The sequence below is a fragment of the Grampus griseus genome (genome assembly GCF_964374135.1).
Source record: "Grampus griseus genome assembly, chromosome: 10".
Lineage (NCBI taxonomy): Eukaryota > Metazoa > Chordata > Mammalia > Artiodactyla > Delphinidae > Grampus > Grampus griseus.
Window position 1 is genome coordinate 66,181,295 of NC_139004.1, and position 16,505 is coordinate 66,197,799.

General features: G+C 59.2%; 1 protein-coding gene across 3 annotated transcripts; it reads left to right on the top strand.

Moving 5' to 3' along the window:
• Nucleotides 1-1,605: 1,605 nt before the first annotated feature.
• Nucleotides 1,606-15,917, top strand: SLC38A3 (solute carrier family 38 member 3). 3 transcript variants are annotated; one of them, XM_082663139.1, is made up of 17 exons: nt 1,641-1,686; nt 5,993-6,088; nt 9,007-9,161; nt 9,252-9,333; nt 9,507-9,622; nt 10,195-10,268; nt 10,351-10,443; nt 10,523-10,604; nt 11,694-11,776; nt 11,859-11,917; nt 12,086-12,250; nt 12,332-12,411; nt 12,684-12,784; nt 13,013-13,137; nt 13,234-13,378; nt 14,319-14,422; nt 14,511-15,917. In XM_082663139.1, the coding sequence occupies exons 3-17, from the start codon at nt 9,061-9,063 to the stop codon at nt 14,613-14,615; spliced, it is 1,515 nt and encodes a 504-aa protein (XP_082519265.1). In that variant the 5' UTR covers nt 1,641-1,686; nt 5,993-6,088; nt 9,007-9,060; the 3' UTR covers nt 14,616-15,917. The 3 variants fall into 3 exon arrangements, with proteins under 3 accessions (XP_082519264.1, XP_082519265.1, XP_082519266.1); XM_082663138.1 differs by lacking the exon at nt 5,993-6,088 and having other exon boundaries at nt 1,606-1,686; XM_082663140.1 differs by lacking the exons at nt 1,641-1,686; nt 5,993-6,088 and adding an exon at nt 6,099-7,451.
• Nucleotides 15,918-16,505: the final 588 nt, after the last annotated feature.

Consider the following 16,505-nt stretch of genomic DNA (forward strand, 5'->3'; position numbering starts at 1 on the left):
CATGACCAAAGTAAGCTGTGATCTGGGATTACACCAGCCCCAGATCAAGGGGTAGAGCCAGTCCCTTCCTATTTTTCAGCCATCAGCAGGGAGGGAGCTTAGATGGTTTGAGGTTTTCAAGGATTGCCACCATCCCAATGCCTTTCTCTTTAGTCCTCCCATCCCCTGGTTCTCCCAGCCAAAGCTGAGTCCCCTTGGCTCACAGCTTCCCCTTAACCCACTGCCTTCAGGCCATGGGAAAAGCCAGAGCCATTTCCTTGTGACGCAGAGGGAAACTGAGGTACGCTAGGGCTTGGCTGCGGGGGTGCTGTGAGTCGGGCGGAAGGGAATCCTGGAGTCCTGACTCCCAGCCCAGGACAGGGAAGGGGTGAGGCCTGTCCTCTGAGGGCATTCTCCCCAATACCAGGGAGGGGGGCAGACATGACACAGAGACATCCAGCTTGACTAGGAACAGCAGAGGCCATGGATTAATCGGATCAGAGCCAGTGGCTGAGAAGCAAGGGACACAGCTGTTCTGCAAACACCCCCCCCAGCTCACCCCCAAGGTCAAGGCCTCCCCCAGCTCCCTGCTGGTTGCTCCTGGGCTGGTGGGCCTTAACACCCACCACACACCTCTGAGCACTAAGGCCTTGGGTGGGAAGCAGGCAGGGGTGGGATAGGAGCCCTCAGCCAGGTGGGGTCACCCTAAAACCCCTTCCCCTGAGGCACAAAGTCCCAGGCCCCACTTCCCATGGGCAGACACAGCTGTCTCCTACTCTTTATTTTTGTTTTTGTTTTTGTTTGCGGTACGCGGGCCTCTCACTGTTGTGGTCTCTCCCGTTGCAGAGCACAGGCTCCAGACGCGCAGGCTCAGTGGCCATGGCTCACGGGCCCAGCCACTCCGTGGCATGTGGGATCTTCCCGGACCGGGGCACGAACCCGTGTCCCCTGCATCGGCAGGCGGACTCTCAACCACTGCGCCACCAGGGAAGCCCCTCTCCTACTCTTTAGAAATAAGGAAATGGGGGCATGGCCAGGGAGATCCAGACAAGGCTCAGCGTGAGCCAAGACTCCAAGACTTGCTTCCCGCACCCTCTGCCCACCCCCGCCCCGTCCTCACTGCCCCTACCCTTGTCTACCCTCAATCTTTTCTGAGTATCTGGGGTGAAGACAGAATTGATGCAGGGAGCCCCTGTCCTCACCCTATCCCACCTCTGCTTGGGAAGGGTGAGGCAGGCAGAAAAGACATTTTGTGCCTAAGTGATGTTAAAGTCCCCCATTCAAGGCATCCTTCGCTGAGATTAAGCATGGCCCTGTTCCCATTCCTCTTAGCGGAAGAGCCCCTTCTGGCTTGAGGGAAGTGAGGGCAGAGCATTTCAGGGCTTAGGGGGCGCTCAGAGACCTCAGAGAGAATCTGCTTTGGACTAAAGCATTCCCCCAACAAGATTCAACTGAGCCCCTCCCGCAGCAGCTGCTCTCCTAAGGCTCCTTAGAGCTCGGGCTGCCCCTTTGCTCCAGGCCAGGGGAGGGCCCCCGCCTCTCCGCAGACCTGCCCCTCCTCCTGCTGGCCGCGGGGGATTGGCGGGCCAGGGGCGGGCCGGGGGCGGGGCCGAGCGCCCTTCATCCCCTGCCGCTGCGCTCAGCCGGGAGCAGAGCGGACAGCACCGGCCCGAGCGGAGCATCGCGCGTCCTCACCCGCGAGGCCAGGTACTGCTGGGGGCGCCGACCCCCCGTCCAGGGGCACCGAGCGGGCGGAGCCCTACTGTCCACTTTCGCGTCCGGAGCTGGGCTCTGGGCAGGTCCCCTCGCCCGCCCTGGCTCCGGGCAGGCGCCCCAGCCTCCGGGGAGCCAAAGCCCCGAGCGCTCCAGGCGCAGGTCTGGGGACCCGCCAGCTCCCAGCTTGAGCTAGTGTCCTGGGAGGAGCACCTCGTGGTCTTGGGGCCTCTCGCAGGGCCGGGCGGGATAGCAGGAGGTCGGGGGCACCCAGGGCTGGGGTCACAGGACGCCTAGTTGGGGGCTAGGGTGGCACGCGATGGGTTTCCCGAGGCACGGTCCAAGGGCGCGAGCTCGAGAGGGCCCGGAGGGGGGCCTAAGAGGGCCGGGAGCAGGCCCTGGAGCGCTGCCCCGACGGGCGCCTGACAAGCAAATCGGCCCGCTGGCACGCCGGGCGTCAGGGTATATTTATCCCGCTGCGTTAGGCAGGGGCTTGAGGGCAGATCGGGCCAGGCTGCCTGAGGGGCCGCGTGGCACATGTTGGTCCCAGAGTCCGTGCCATTTGCAGCCAGGCCAGCGGGCTCGGCGGGCACAGGGCGAGCGTGGCTCCCTGGATTGAGGGCGAGGCTCGGTCTGAGCTCCTAGAGCTGACAGTGCGTTCAGGGGCGGAGGGAAAGGACCGGGACTAGGTTTGCAGGAGCCCGCCCCCACCCGATTGGCCCCTTCGATTGGCCACAGCGAGTGCGTGCGTTTGTTTACACCCGGGGAGGGGGAGGCCAGGGGCGGGGCCTGTGGGAATCCATCCTTTCCCCGCCACAGTAACCTGAGCCCTGAGCCCAGGTGTAGGCTTTGGGACAGGTCTGGGGAGACTAAGTCAAAGGTCCTTGCACCGTGGGAGCCACCTCGACCCAGGCCCATCCTTCTTTCAGCCTGCCAGTCCTGTCCTTCCTTCCATGACTGCCTTCAGCCACTGTGCTGGACCTGAAAGGGGCCCTTCCTCTCTAGTACACAGTCTGGCATGGGGGCTCACTTCCTTCTGGAAAGGAAGCAAATGCCTCAGAGGTTCTCAGTCTGGAGCATAGCAAGCTGGAGAGATCCAAGGACAGGTCCATTTTGAGAGGGGGAGGTTCTGCATAAACATGGAAGGCTTCCTGCAGGAAGCACCAAAGGTGGGAAAAATCAGGGGTGGATGAGGCCAGGCCTGGCACATCCCTAAGAGGGCTGGAATGCTGGGATCATTAATGAGAAGCTCGGACTCCTTGAGGTTGAGGGCTGGGGGCTGTGTCTCTGGGGAGGGTGGGGGTGTACATCTCAGAACTTTGTTCTGCCTGGGCCCATAGAGCCACTGTCCTCACTGGCTTCCCAAGCCACCCTTTGTTCTGTACTGGTTCTTTGGGCCCATGTCACAAACATCCCCCCCATCCAGGCTTCAGGTGGCAAGAGCATGAGAGCTGGTTGCTCCTGTCCTAGTGCCTGCTGCCCTAGCAAGTAGCCTTAGAGCCCTGGAAAAGTGGAGAAACTGAGGTGCAACAGGACAAGCTGGGTGGTTCATGGTCTCTGGGTGGGGGGCAGGGAAGGTTTTTGAGCCGAACTGAGTGCACCCTGAAAGTCTGGGCTGGGCAGGGTGCAGGCACTCAGTCTGAGGGGGAAAATGTTTTGGGGGAGTGGTTGGCTACAAGAGAGGTACAGTTTTGGCATCTGTGTGCACAGAAAACTGGGGCGGGATGTGCAGTCTATACCATAATAGGATAGGGGCACTGCAGGAGGATGTTCCAGTGCAGACATGGCTGGGGAGCCAGGCGCCACTTGGAGCAGGTGAAATGGGGTGGAGGCTTGCCAAAGACCTTGAACCCATTCTATTCATTTAATATTTACTGAGTACCTACTGTGTGCCTGTGCACACTCAATCTGGTGGATGGAGGGCTGGACTTTGGATAAGACAGATGCATGGTGGGGGCGCTCTAGAGGACCAGGCAGGGCTTCTGGGGGCCGAAGGGAAGGACCAGCTGCTGGGCAGGAGGGGCTTTCCGGCCAGCGGCCTGGGGTGGCTTGGATTTGAATTTCCGCTCTGCGGGCCACGTCCTGTACACAGCCTCTCAGCCAGCACGTCTGCACACGTGCATGGCTGCTGAGGATGGGGGTCACTTCAACTGACTGTCCTCTCCGTATACCTTTCCTATTGTGTGGGTAGACAAGCCATGGGTGCTGGACTAGGGGGCTCTGAGCTTTCCAGCTGGGCCTGGCCTGTGGCCCCAGTGGGCTCAGTCCCACCCTCTGGATGTCTGCACCTGGCTAATGGGAGCATAACCTGCCCTTGTAGGAACCTGGAAATGCTGTGGCATCCCTGCAGTGCTCACTGGGCCTGCTGCCCCCTCACCTGGGCCTCTGGCTCCCTCTACTTCTTGCACCTTCTGGGATGCTCTGTCTTGTCTTGCTATCTCTCTGTCTCTTTCTCCATCTGGCTATCTCTAAATGGTTGGCCATCTCTGTCGATCTGTCTCTCACTTATCTGGTTGTCTGTCTCCCTGTCTGAATGTCTATCCACCCATCTCTCTGTGTATTCTTCTCTATTTGTGTCCCTCTAGATCCGTCTGCATTTCTTTATCTCCCCGTGCCTGTCTCTTGGTCTGGATCAGTATGCATGGACACAGATATCATGTGTGTGTGTTTTCTCTCCTTGTCTCTCTCTGCCCTCCCTCTGACTCTCTCTGCTTCTTCCTGACATTGGATGGCGCCTCTCCTCTGGGCTGACCTTGCCTTCTGCCCCCCCATCGGGGTCTCCAGTGAGTCCTGAGCTGCCCCAGGCCCCCACTCCAGCTTTCTTTGGGGCCAGAAGTCCGGCTGTCCAAATATTTGGCCGCCTCCAGGGGATTCCGAGTCAGCAGGGAGGAGGATGGGCTGGCTGGCTCGGGGTCTCCCCTGCCCCTGAGGGGGCCACAGGCACGTGATGTCCTGTCCTTTGCCTCAGCTGAGCCTCGGGCTGCACGTCCTTCTCAGCAGGCTGGCAGTGGGGGGCGGGGGGCTGCTGCTGGCTCTGGCCCAGTCTTGAGGCAAGAGGTTCCGACTGCAGCTTCCACTGGGGGCAATCTGAGCAAGGAGGGTCCAGGGGTGGGCAGAAGGGGAGGCCTAGGTGTCTGGGGATAGGCCCAATGCTAAGCGTCTGTTAGGTTTAGAAAATGTACCCTGTCACAGGAAAGTCCATCTTCCGGCCCCAGCTGGGGCCCTCAGATCCTCCTAGACACTTCCGGATACCCGGAACACAGAAGCACCAGGCCAGAGAGCTAGGGGATGAGGGGCTGGTGTGGCCAACACATCAGTGCTCTGCACCATTTGCCTTCCCCTCCTGCATGCTACCCCCTCAGTACCAGCCGTATGTTGGCCACACACTAGCCACTTACTCGGTGTTGTTGGCAATGGGGGAGTAGTGGATGGAAGATTGGATCTGCTGATGTCAAAATCTGGAGTTGTGGGTCTGGTGGAGGGGCAAGGGGTTTGTTTTAGTATCCTCCTGCGTTCCGAACACCCGCCCACACACCCTGTCCCTAGACCCCTGACCTCAGCAATCAGCTCCACACCAATCTCTGTGGCTCTGCCTTGAGAACATACAATCCAGGTGTGTCTGTTGAATCCAGTTTCCCTGTTAACTGATAGCTTGTCCGAGGAGGGTGTTATCCTTCTGAAACCTGGAGAAGCGGGTGGGCAAAGGGGCTCTAGGGAGGGACACCTTCTCTCAGCTAATGAGGGGAGTGGTAAGTAAGGACTGGTGAACTAGAACTGGGGGCAGCCCTCATCCATGGGCCCCCAGGGATGACCACAGTGGACCCTTAAGCCAGGCCAGCCACCTCTCACCTGAGATCTGAGCTAAGGTGAGGGCTGCCCAGGCACAAGGAGCCTGGGGGCCATGGCAGCAAGCTCTGTGGGGTCTGTGCCTCCACCAGCACATGTGGCTACAGACCGAGGGAAGAAGGACAGTGTGACTGACTCCCTGTAGTTAGCCTGCTACTGCAGACCCACTCACGTCCCTGATCACTGGGGAGGAAAGCCGGGCTCAGAGCCCTGGTGGCTCCAAGGCCCTGGATGTGGGGACAGAGAGGTGAGCTTCCCATAGCAGCTGACACAAGCAGTGGCCCCACGGTGGCCTGGATTCCTGGATCTCGAAATCTTTAATTAGCCAAACTCAACGCCTGTCGAGGAGGTGTGCCTGACGAATTCTCACCCTGTGATGTTTGCGTGGGCGGGCATTACCTGCTATGCTATCCCCATGGCTTCTGCACCACCCCCCCCCCTTATCTCTCCACAGAGCAAACAGGCCCCAGGGCAGTGGCCTGGACCATCGATTTACTGCCTGAACCGATGCTACACCCATGACAGATGCCATTCTGATGATCTGCCCAAGGTCGCAGTGATCTCCCCACCCAAGAGCCTGACCCCTCTCTGGGAGCCTGTGGTCTGCTCTGGGGGCGAAGTCCTCAGGGAGGCTTCTCACTCTGTCCCCACCTTTGGTCAAACCTCACAGAACCCCCGGAAGACAGGAAGACACTGAGGTCCTGAGTGGGGAATACTTTGTCCATGGTCACATGGTGAGGCAGGGCCAGGTCAGGCCTCAGATCCAGAGTGTCCACTCTGGGCTTTTCCCACAGTTGGTCAGAATCTGCTGGCAGCTTTCCTCAGGCAGGGGTTATCCCCTGAGTCTACTCCGATACCCGATGCAAAGGAGCCTGGCAGGCGGCAGGCCTGAGAGACAGGAACTGTCAAAAATGGGCTGCCAGCCTCAGGAAATGCCTGGAGGTCCACATGTCAGGCCAGTACTAATCTCTACCCTGGCCCCCCAGCCCTTAGCCTTGCCCTAACTGAAGTACAGATTCCTTGACCTTGACTTCAAGGCCCTTTCAGGCTTGTCTATAGCCACGGAACCTTCATTCTATCCTCACAGCCTGCCTTATACCATACCTCAGGGCCTTTGCCCATGCTGTGCACTCTGCTTGAGCTACTCTTGCTTGTTTCCACATCCTGGGGGCTCCTGCTGGAATTTCAGAACTGGCTCCCTCACCTCCTCCTCCAGGAAGCCTTCCTTGATGCCCCTCTCTCTTCTTTTTTGAGTCCCAGCACTATGTGGCTTGGTTAAAAGCCACACTATGTGCTGGGGTTCCCCTGCAGGAGCCATAGGGTGGGGGATGTCTGTGTGGGTTTTGTCCCTTCCAGACTGGAAGCCACTTGAAGAGGGGTATTCCATGTCCTCTCTGGGATCTCAGGCCAGCCTGAGACCCAGCAGTGACTGGTCGTGAGTAATAGGCAGGACCTGAAGGTCTAGGCCCAGGTCCTGCTTGAGGGGATGGGGAGCCTGGAGCCAGGGCCTCAGGCACTTTGGCCATGACCATGCCATGGGCTGTGGTCTCCCTGGAGGCATTGCCTGGCTACTAGGGAAGAATATTAAGGCCGAGAAGAGTGCTTTGTCCAGGCTGCTGACTCAGCACACTCGGAGGGCCTGTCCAAGCCTGCCCCGGGCGGAAGCCCAGGCAAGGGCAACCCCAGCTGAGAGCCAGGGGGCACTCTGGAGTGACTCTGGAGACCAGGTGCTGGTATCCTTGGAGGGGTGCTGTTGGTGAGGCTCAGGGCAGGGGCATGAAGAAGACAGGCTTACCTTAGGGACTCTGGTCCAGGGGAAGAGGGCGTTAGAAGAGATGCTCAAATTGTCATGATCCTATGTGGACAGGCTGGAGGAGAGAAGGGTTCAGATGCCAGCATCAGAGGAAGGAGAGGTAGGTTGAGGGGTCCAAGGGTGCCAGGTATGGGGTACTCAGGACTGAGGTACCTAGGATCTGAACTCTGGCTTGGGGCTGCCTGGGGCCATTGCAGGGAGGTCCTCTGGTCAGTTCTGTGTGGCTGCTGCCTCCAGAACACCAGGGCCTGTGGCCTGAGGCCCGAGTCCTGAGCCTAGCCTCCCCTACCCACCCTAGCCCTGAATGCTGAGTTTGAGACCCCTGGTGCTCCAGCTTCAGGAGCAGACCTGAGACCCTCAGGATCTGGAGTGGGGATGGGGGATTTGGGGCAGGATTCAGGGTTCCCAAGTGGAGGGGGTGCCATGACATCAAGACTAGCCTCTGGCTGACCTGCCTGGCAGTGCTGCCCCCTCCCTGGTCTCCACTCTGGCCTCAAATCTCCTGCTGGCCTATCTGGCCTTCAGGATGTCCTTATAGATCCTGGGGACACGATGCCCAGGTACCTTCTGGGCATGGGCTAGGTGGCTCCCAGCGCCAGTGATGGGCGAGGGGCTAGCGAGTTGTCTGGGCAGCGGGCAGAGTTGGGCCTGGGGAGGAGGGGAGCTGATCCCTTTGGGGTCCAGCAGAGCTATGCCCTGAGCGCAGGGAAGGGAAGACTGATCCAGTGGTCCAGGCCCGTCTACAGCTGGCCAAGGTTCTGAGTTCCTGACCTGGGGCTCCAGGAAGTGGGGAGTCTCCTCAAAGTGTGGGTACCTAAGGGTGGGGGGTTCCCCAGCAGGGGAGGAGAGGCTTGAAAGGGAACATGGCCCTGAGGCCAGAGCTGTGTGGAGGGTGAGGCCTGTGTGGCCCAAAGAACTGGGCCCCAGGGCACCCATTTCCTGGAAGGCCCCTGAGGGCCCTTTGCAGCCAAGCGGGCAGGGTCCAGGTGTCCAGCCACCCAGCACCGCCTTAGGCCTCCTGGCTCCGGGGGGGTAGCCTCTGCGCCTGCCGTTCCCAGCGCCAGCTCTCAGCCCACAGAGGGACCTTTGTTCTGGCTGCCAGCAAAGCCCGCCGGGTGGCTGGGAACAGGGCCCACAGCCCTCGCCCTCTCCCGAGGCCTCCAGCCGTCGGGCAGCGCCATTCTAGGTTGGCTAGGAGGCCCCTGGCACACAGGGCACAGGAAACTGTCTCCCAGTATTAATATCAGGGAGGGGCAATCAGTCCAGGACCCATCCCCAGAGTGGGGTCTGGTGGCCTGGGACTCAGCCTCCTGGGGTCCTGACACCACTGGGCTCTGAACTTAGGTCATCCAACTGAGCTTTACTTCACAGATGGTGAAACTGAGGCCCCAAGGGCTTGCCTGGGTCGGTATGTATATGTGGCAGGGGAGTGCTAGGTACTGGCTGAGGTGTCGCCTCAGAATGTCCTGGAGAACTCAGGTATCTGAGCTCTGCCCCTCAATGGCAGGTTCCAGGGTGGCAGCAGGCAGAGCTGCATGAACATGTATGTCCTCAGTGAACTTCTGGGAGGTGTGCTACAGCTGCACACTTCCTGTGGGAGTCTGGGCTGTGAGCCCAAGGAGCGGGGATAACCAGGGGGACTGCCTGCTCTGTAGACTTCTGACCGCGTCAGTGTGAGAGCCAGTGTTCCTGGTGGTGGTCCCTGAGCCATGGAGGCACCTCTGCAGACGGAGATGGTAGAGTTGGTACCCAACGGCAAACACTTGGAGGGGCTACTCCCTGTCGCCACCCCCATGGCTGGCAATGAGAGGTGAGCGAGGGACTCATTCATGGCTTAGGGCAGGGCAGGGTGCAGGGCAAGGGGCTGGAGCTGAGCTGCCTGGCTGGTCTGTGCCTGCAGGGTCGAGGGCCCTGGACGGATCTGTGTTGAGGGTGAAGGCTTCCTACCAAAAAGTCCCAGCAAGGAGCCACACTTCACTGATGTGAGCAGGGGTGGCCATCAGGGGCTCGGGGGCACCCCTGGGAGCTTGAGGGCAGTAATGAGGTGCTATGGGGCAGCGATGGGAGGCCAAGGGATGGTGTGAGGGAATGCTGATTTACCCTCCACAACTTGCTAACTCATCCCACCCCTCCCGTCTCACTCTGGTGCCTGCAGTTCGAGGGGAAGACATCATTCGGGATGTCAGTGTTCAACCTCAGTAACGCCATCATGGGCAGTGGTATCCTGGGGCTCGCCTACGCCATGGCCAATACGGGCATCATCCTTTTCCTGTGAGTGCCCTCAGCAAACCTTCTAAAGATAGGAGCCCTAAACAGGCCACCGATCCTGACCTCCCAGGACCTGCCAGTTTCCTGTCACAAGACCCAGGCTGCAGTGGGTGGGCACTTACACTCAACCCAAACCACAGCTGAAAAAAACAGCCGTGGCCAGACAAATATACCTCATTTCCCAGTAAACCCGCTGAGATGACAACACGGGGCCAGCCTAACAGGACTGAGTCTGTCCTACCACATTTACACATGATGGATAGACCCCATGGCCAGGCCTTCTGTGGGTACACGTGTCCTTACCTCAGAGCTCTGCCCTGCAGCCTAAATGGAAAACATGTTTCTTCCAAGATCTCAAGGGGAGGTGGTGCTCAGAGGGTCCTTTCTGGGTCATGGCCACCCTGGGTCAGCCCAGGTGATGTTCACCACCCCTGGGGCCTGCTGAGTTTGCATCCACACATGTTGGGGGTCCAGACACCTGGGTCACAGACCCCGTACACCCAGGCCTCCCGGAGCTCATTGCCCCCTGCCTGCCAGAGGAGCCCCAGCGACCTCTTTTCGTCCACCTTCCCCAGGTTCCTGTTGACGGCCGTCGCCTTGCTCTCCAGCTACTCCATCCACCTGCTACTCAAGTCCTCAGGGATCGTGGGTAAGCCCCAAACCTGGCCTGTAGCAGGGAGGAGTGGGCTGGGGAGAGCACTCCTGACTGTCCTGATTCCCTGTCCCCACAGGCATCCGTGCCTATGAGCAGCTGGGCTACCGTGCCTTTGGGACCCCAGGAAAGCTGGCGGCAGCCCTGGCCATTGCGCTGCAGAACATCGGAGGTGAGGCTGATGGGCAGGTGATGGACGGTGGACAGGCTGAAGGTTGGCTGGTTTGGCTGACCTGCCTCTCTCCCCCCAGCCATGTCCAGCTACCTGTACATCATCAAGTCCGAGCTGCCCCTTGTCATACAGACCTTCCTGAACCTGGAGGAGCGGACCTCGTGAGCCCCAGGGTGGGGCGGGGCTGGGTGAGGGTGGGAGGCCCTAGTCTAACCCTCTATGTCCACCACTAGCAGAGCCCAGGCTGGGCTAGTGGGAGAGACAAGACAGGGTGGAGGTGGGGCGCAGAGAGCTGCCGGCAGAGCTACCATTCTGTGCACACTTGTTTATGAAGCACCTTGGGGAAGACTCCCAGGAGGGCCATGTGGGGCAGGGGGTAGTCTGAGGCTGAGGAAGCCGGCCCGCCTAGCCGTGGACCCAGCCTGTGAGCACAGAGCACCTGAGAACCTCAGGCTTAGCTCTAAGCTCCTGCTATTTCTGACCGTGGCTTGGGTGTTAGCCTCCCCGCCACCTCGCCCCAACCAAGAAATTAAGCCTACAGTGTCCCAGTTGCCTATCATCAGTTTAGCCAGTTCTCATGGCATAAGCATGTTCTGTGGGTAGGAGCAGAGAAGATAGCCAGGCCCTGCCCTTGACAATACAGCCCCAGCAAGCAGAAAGGCTGCATGGCTGCCAGTAGCTCTGGGAGGAAGGAAACAGCCAGGATCCTGCCGCCAGGCCCTGGGGGCCTTTCCCAAGGAGCTGTGGGTTTGCCCTTGAAGGAAGGTCTCATTCCTCATCCCTTTAGCTCCCTGTGTCCACTGTCCATTGAGGGCGTGGGGCAGGATGATGCAGGATGCAGATGCTGGGGGGAACCACAAGGAGCTCAGGTGGTTGGCAAGTCCCTGAGACCCCCATGGAAAATGCCTCAGACCCAGGTCCTTTCATCCCACCCACCCCCTCGGGCCCCTTGGGGCCACTCCATGGGGAGGATGGACCCAGACCTGTGTGTCCTAGGAAAAACAACCACAGTGACTGTAATTGTAATGGTTACCAAGCAGGAGCTGAGTGTATTAGTCCTCACCTTGTCCAGGAGAGTGTTGGGAGTGGGCCCATTTTGCAGATGGGGAAAGGGAGGCTCAGAGCTGTGGACAAGTATTCTTCAGAGATCACTCAGTGGCACCACGGGTAACCCCGGCTGGGGGTCAGGCGGCCCCATCACCCGAGGCTGAGTGGACTCTAATATCGGCTCCTCACTCCCATCCCTGCAGGGACTGGTACATGAATGGAAACTACCTGGTGATCCTGGTCTCTGTCATCGTCATTCTGCCTCTGGCACTGATGCGGCAGCTTGGTGAGTGTGGCAGGGCCAGGGCCTTAGAGGGATGCATGGGAGGGGACCTTTGGTCTCACCACCCCCCTCCCCAACTTTACAGGCTACCTAGGCTACTCCAGTGGCTTCTCGCTCAGCTGCATGGTGTTCTTCCTAATTGCAGTGAGTGACCACCCCCCCCACGCTGGTCGAGGGAGGGGGGCAGGTCTTTCTGGGAAGCCTGGGTCAGAAGGCAGCTCCTCCAGTCCTGATCTAGATGTGGCTTCACAGTGACTCCACAGGCAGCCTAGCCTGGCCCTGATACCCTCATCCTTCCCCGCCCCCACCTAGGTCATCTACAAAAAGTTCCACGTGCCCTGCCCGCTGTCCCCCAGTTTAGCCAACGTGACAGGCAACTTCAGCCTCGTGGAGGTCATCAAGGAGGAGGCGGGGCTGCAGGTTGAGACGGAGGCCGCAGCCTTCTGCACCCCGAGCTACTTCACCCTCAACACACAGGTTGCAACAGACCAGGGAGGGGGCAGTGGGCCTGGTGAGAGTGTCAGGGGCTGTTCTGACACAGAATCCCTGTTTTGCCAGACGGCGTACACGATCCCCATCATGGCTTTCGCCTTTGTCTGCCACCCTGAGGTGCTGCCCATCTATACAGAGCTCAAGGAGTAGGTATCCGTGGCTGGGAGAGGGGGAGGGGGCTGCCTTGAGTTGGTCAGGGGAGAATGGATGTGGTCCTAAAGGGAGGAAAGAGTGACAGGAGCCAAGTCATTTTATCCAAGGTCTCCATGGCTGCCACAAGGGGCGACCGGGGGCAAGAAGGAGGCTCCCTCAGCTACCAGATGGTGAGGGTGTGGTGCCAGAGAGAGACCCCAGGACACATGGGGGTTTCCCAATGTGGCCCAGCTTGGCACCAATCCCCTCCCCTGCTGCCCCATAGCCCCTCCAAGAGGAAGATGCAGCACATCTCCAACCTGTCCATCGCCGTCATGTATGTCATGTACTTCCTGGCCGCCCTCTTCGGCTACCTCACCTTCTACGGTATGGCTGGACCGTGGGGGCAGAGGCAGAGGCCAGGCTGGGGGGCAAGGGGCTGGCCAGTGGCCATGGCACCCTGCATACTATAGGCGTTCATTAGGTCTGTGATGCCTAACTGTGCCCTGCAGCTGTGGAGGTGTGTTGCCACTCCTCAGTGTCAGGGTCAACCCAGGCTCAGAGCCCAACCCCATCCCTGGACCTCCTGCTGACCACCCTCCCTGCCTGCCACAGACAGGGTGGAGTCGGAGCTGCTGCACACCTACAGCAAGGTGGACCCGTTTGATGTGCTGATCCTGTGTGTGCGCGTGGCCGTGCTGACGGCAGTCACACTCACAGTGCCAATTGTTCTGTTTCCGGTGAGCCAATGTGCAAGTGGCCAGGTGGCCAGACCACTGGCGGGGTGGGACTGATGGGGCTGACAGATTGATGACTCTCCCCACCCTGCTTCCCAGGTGCGCCGCGCCCTCCAGCAGATGCTGTTTCAGGACCGCGAGTTCAGCTGGTTGCGGCATGTGCTCATTGCTGTTGGCCTGCTCACTTGTATCAACCTGCTGGTCATCTTTGCCCCCAACATCCTGGGCATCTTCGGGGTCATCGGTAAGGGTCTGGCCCTGCTGTGAATGGAGGCAGGGTACTGCCCCAGAGAACTTCCCTTCTGCAAATGCTGGCAGATTCCTAAGGTCGTACCCTACGTTTAAGTGATGGCTGCTGGCCATGTGCACAGCTTGGCCTCCCATCTGAGATTTGTTCTTAAGGCTCTCCTAATCCATTTTGAGGGCTCAGAGCCACCGAGTCAGTTACCCTTGCTGGGGGTGCTGGAGGATGGAATGGAGCCCAAGGGTCCAGGGGCCTTCACTAAGGATCTCATTGGCTCTTGTCCCCACCTCACATATGAGGAAGTTTAGAGTGATTAAGGGAGAGCCATATAGCTGTTAAGTGGAGAGCCTTGACTGGGCCCCAGGATCATGGGACTATAGGTTTAGGGTTCTGTCCAACTGTCCCAGTTGGGGCTCTGAGTGGGAAGGTCAAACAATTCTGAGACGTCTTTGGGGTGACCCAACTCAGGAGATTGACTCCGCAACCCAGCTCTGCAAGGACCAACACACAGACCTGGGGGCTGAGTATCATTGATATCACTGACAGGACTCTTGGTTCTGTACGTCTGAAAGCCGACTCAAAATGAATTATACAGAAAGTAATGTATTGGCTCAATTAATGGAAAAGCCTTCAGGAATAGCTATACCCAGGGGCCCAGTATCCTCAAACTTCATCTCTGTCTCTTGGTCTGCCTCTTCTCTTTGCCAGCTTCATTCACTGACAGAGTTTTCTGACACCAAAGGCACTAGCCTTCTATCCTGGTAGACAGAGAACAAGGGGAGGGGCTGATGGGCTCTCCAGAATCAGACAGAGCTCTCGAGTGGAGTCTCGAGACGAGACTCCCTCATCAAGGAATGTTTGATCTCATTAAAGGGTCCACCCTGAACCTTAGCCAATAGGTGGATGTGAGCCAGTGGTGGCCATGCCTTATTCTTTGCAGGTGCCACATCTGCCCCATGCCTCATCTTCATCTTCCCTGCCATCTTCTACTTTCGCATCATGCCCACAGAGAAGGAACCTGCAAGATCTACCCCCAAAATCCTGGTGCGAAGGGCCTGGGGGTTGGTGTGCTAGTGTGGGGATGAGGGGGCTGCCCTGACCTCAGACCTGACCCTGACTTCTGACCCCACAGGCCCTTTGTTTTGCTGCCCTTGGCCTCTTGCTGATGACCATGAGCTTGAGCTTCATCATTATTGACTGGATCTCGGGGACCAGTCGGCATGGAGGAAGCCACTAGGATGACCCCCATCCTGTTCTGTCTACTTGTCCTCCTACCCCTGCCCAGACTCTTCAGCCCCTGCTCCCATCCAGTGGCCAGTTGGAGGGGGAAGAGAAAGACGTGGTGAACACTATGGCATTTGGCCCTGCCCCATGTCCTCTCTGTCGAAGTTTTTGTTAGAGCCAGGACCAAGGCCCTTGGGCCACTACCCTGCTGAGCTCCTGGCCTACAGGAGCTTCCTGAGCTGGGAGCAAGGTGGGGCTGTACCCCTGCTCCCTTCCTGCTGCCTCAGGTCCCACCCAAGCCCCTTATTCTCTTTGCACAGGTGCATAGACTGAGGCCCAGCAGCTGCCCCCTAAGGTCACATAGCCTGTAGGGGCACAAAGAGCTGAATTAGGCCTGCAGTCATCCCGCCACCTTGCTCCTGGGCCATGGTCTGCACCCTGGGGCTTCATCTCCCTCAGCCTGCTTGCCTTTCCTCCTTCTGTCACCTAGGCCCCTTTCGTGGGCTCAGGCCCTTGGATAACCTGGTCCTCTTTCCCATCCCCTCCACCGGGAGCAGAACCCCCTCACCCTATGCTTGAGGGTGAGGCTGGTGTGGACACCCCAAGGGGCCCCTTTCCTGGTCTTTCACCAGTCCTGGGGAGGCTGGGACTCCCCCCACCCCAAGCCCAGGCCATAGCTCACATTCCACTGCTGGGAGAAGAAAGAAGCTGAGGCCCAGAACGTGTCTGCCCCTGGGAACCAGAGACCCCAAGGGCCAATCTGAGGCAGGGATGGAGAGGCTGGCAGCCCCCTTTTATAAATATTATACATAAGACCAGCTGTGCTTTATATTCTTGATCTCCATGGTCCCTGGGTTCCTGGAAAGTGGTGTGGGAGCCGGGACATGGATGGTGATGGAAGCCTGCCCTGCCTTTTTCCCTGGGATAAGGGTGGGGACAGGGTGAGTCCCCTACTCCACCCCGACCCTGCCTCCCAAACCAGCCAGTGGTGTGCTGAGACCCAGCTCTGGGCCTCGGCCAGGCTCAGCACAGACCTGCTTTCTCACGGGGTGAGGTGGGGAGGAATTAATGAGGCCCCAGGAAATGGGACAGAGAGAGGCCTCCGGAAGGAGGCAACGTGAGGTGCATCCCCAGCAGCTTCCAGGGAGGGTCTGAGCTGGGGGCGGCTGAGCCCTGCAGAAGCCCTGCAGAAGGGCCCCCTGCCCTCCCTAGCTGCCATGTCAACCCTCTGCCAATGCCTTAAATCTGGGGACAAAAGTCCAGGGGTCCTGTGCCCTGTCAGGCTAATCTTTTATTAATAGTAAAACCTACTACGAATAAAGGTGGGTTAGTGATTGCCTGTATGTGAGGCCTGAGTTTTGAGTGGGGGAGTCCAAGGCAGGGCAAGAGCCGCAAGGATGCAGGGCAGCCCCAGGTGGCCTGGCCCGGGTGGGACTGGGAAGCTGCCCATTGCCTGAGGCAGGCCTGAATCAGCTGGGACCCAGCAGGACGGAGCTGCCCAGGCCTTGGCATCAAACCCTCATTAGGAGAGACCCTGCACCCGGCTAGGCGGCCAGGGAAAGGGCAGCAGGAAAAATCCAGTTTGAACTGGCAAGGCAGCTGCCGGCTTGAGAAACCCCTGAAGAAAGAACTTCCTCAAGCTGGTGGCTGCTAGGCCCATGGCAGTGCCAGCTGATCAGAGGGGGGCTTCCTGAGTCTGGTTCTCAACAGCCCCAGGCGCCTGACTCCAGCCTGGGGACTCACTCAGGAGCCCCGTGGCCCCAGAAAAGAGCTGGATACTGGCCTAGAGGTGGCCGCAGCCCAGAGTGCCCCTGGCATGCAAGGCTGCCCTCTGGGGGTCTCTGGCGTCTTCCTCGTCAGGTGAGGCCATGGCCCTGCCTGAGACCCTTGGCTCCTGTGGAGC

Excerpts from the sequence above, each read along its gene's own strand:
- SLC38A3 (XM_082663138.1), top strand. The coding sequence starts at position 9,061 with ATGGAGGCACCTCTGCAGACGGAGATGGTAGAGTTGGTACCCAACGGC. Across the intron at positions 9,623-10,194 it reads ACGGGCATCATCCTTTTCCT|GTTCCTGTTGACGGCCGTCG; the intron begins GTGAGTGCCCTC and ends CACCTTCCCCAG. Across the intron at positions 13,379-14,318 it reads GGGCATCTTCGGGGTCATCG|GTGCCACATCTGCCCCATGC; the intron begins GTAAGGGTCTGG and ends TATTCTTTGCAG.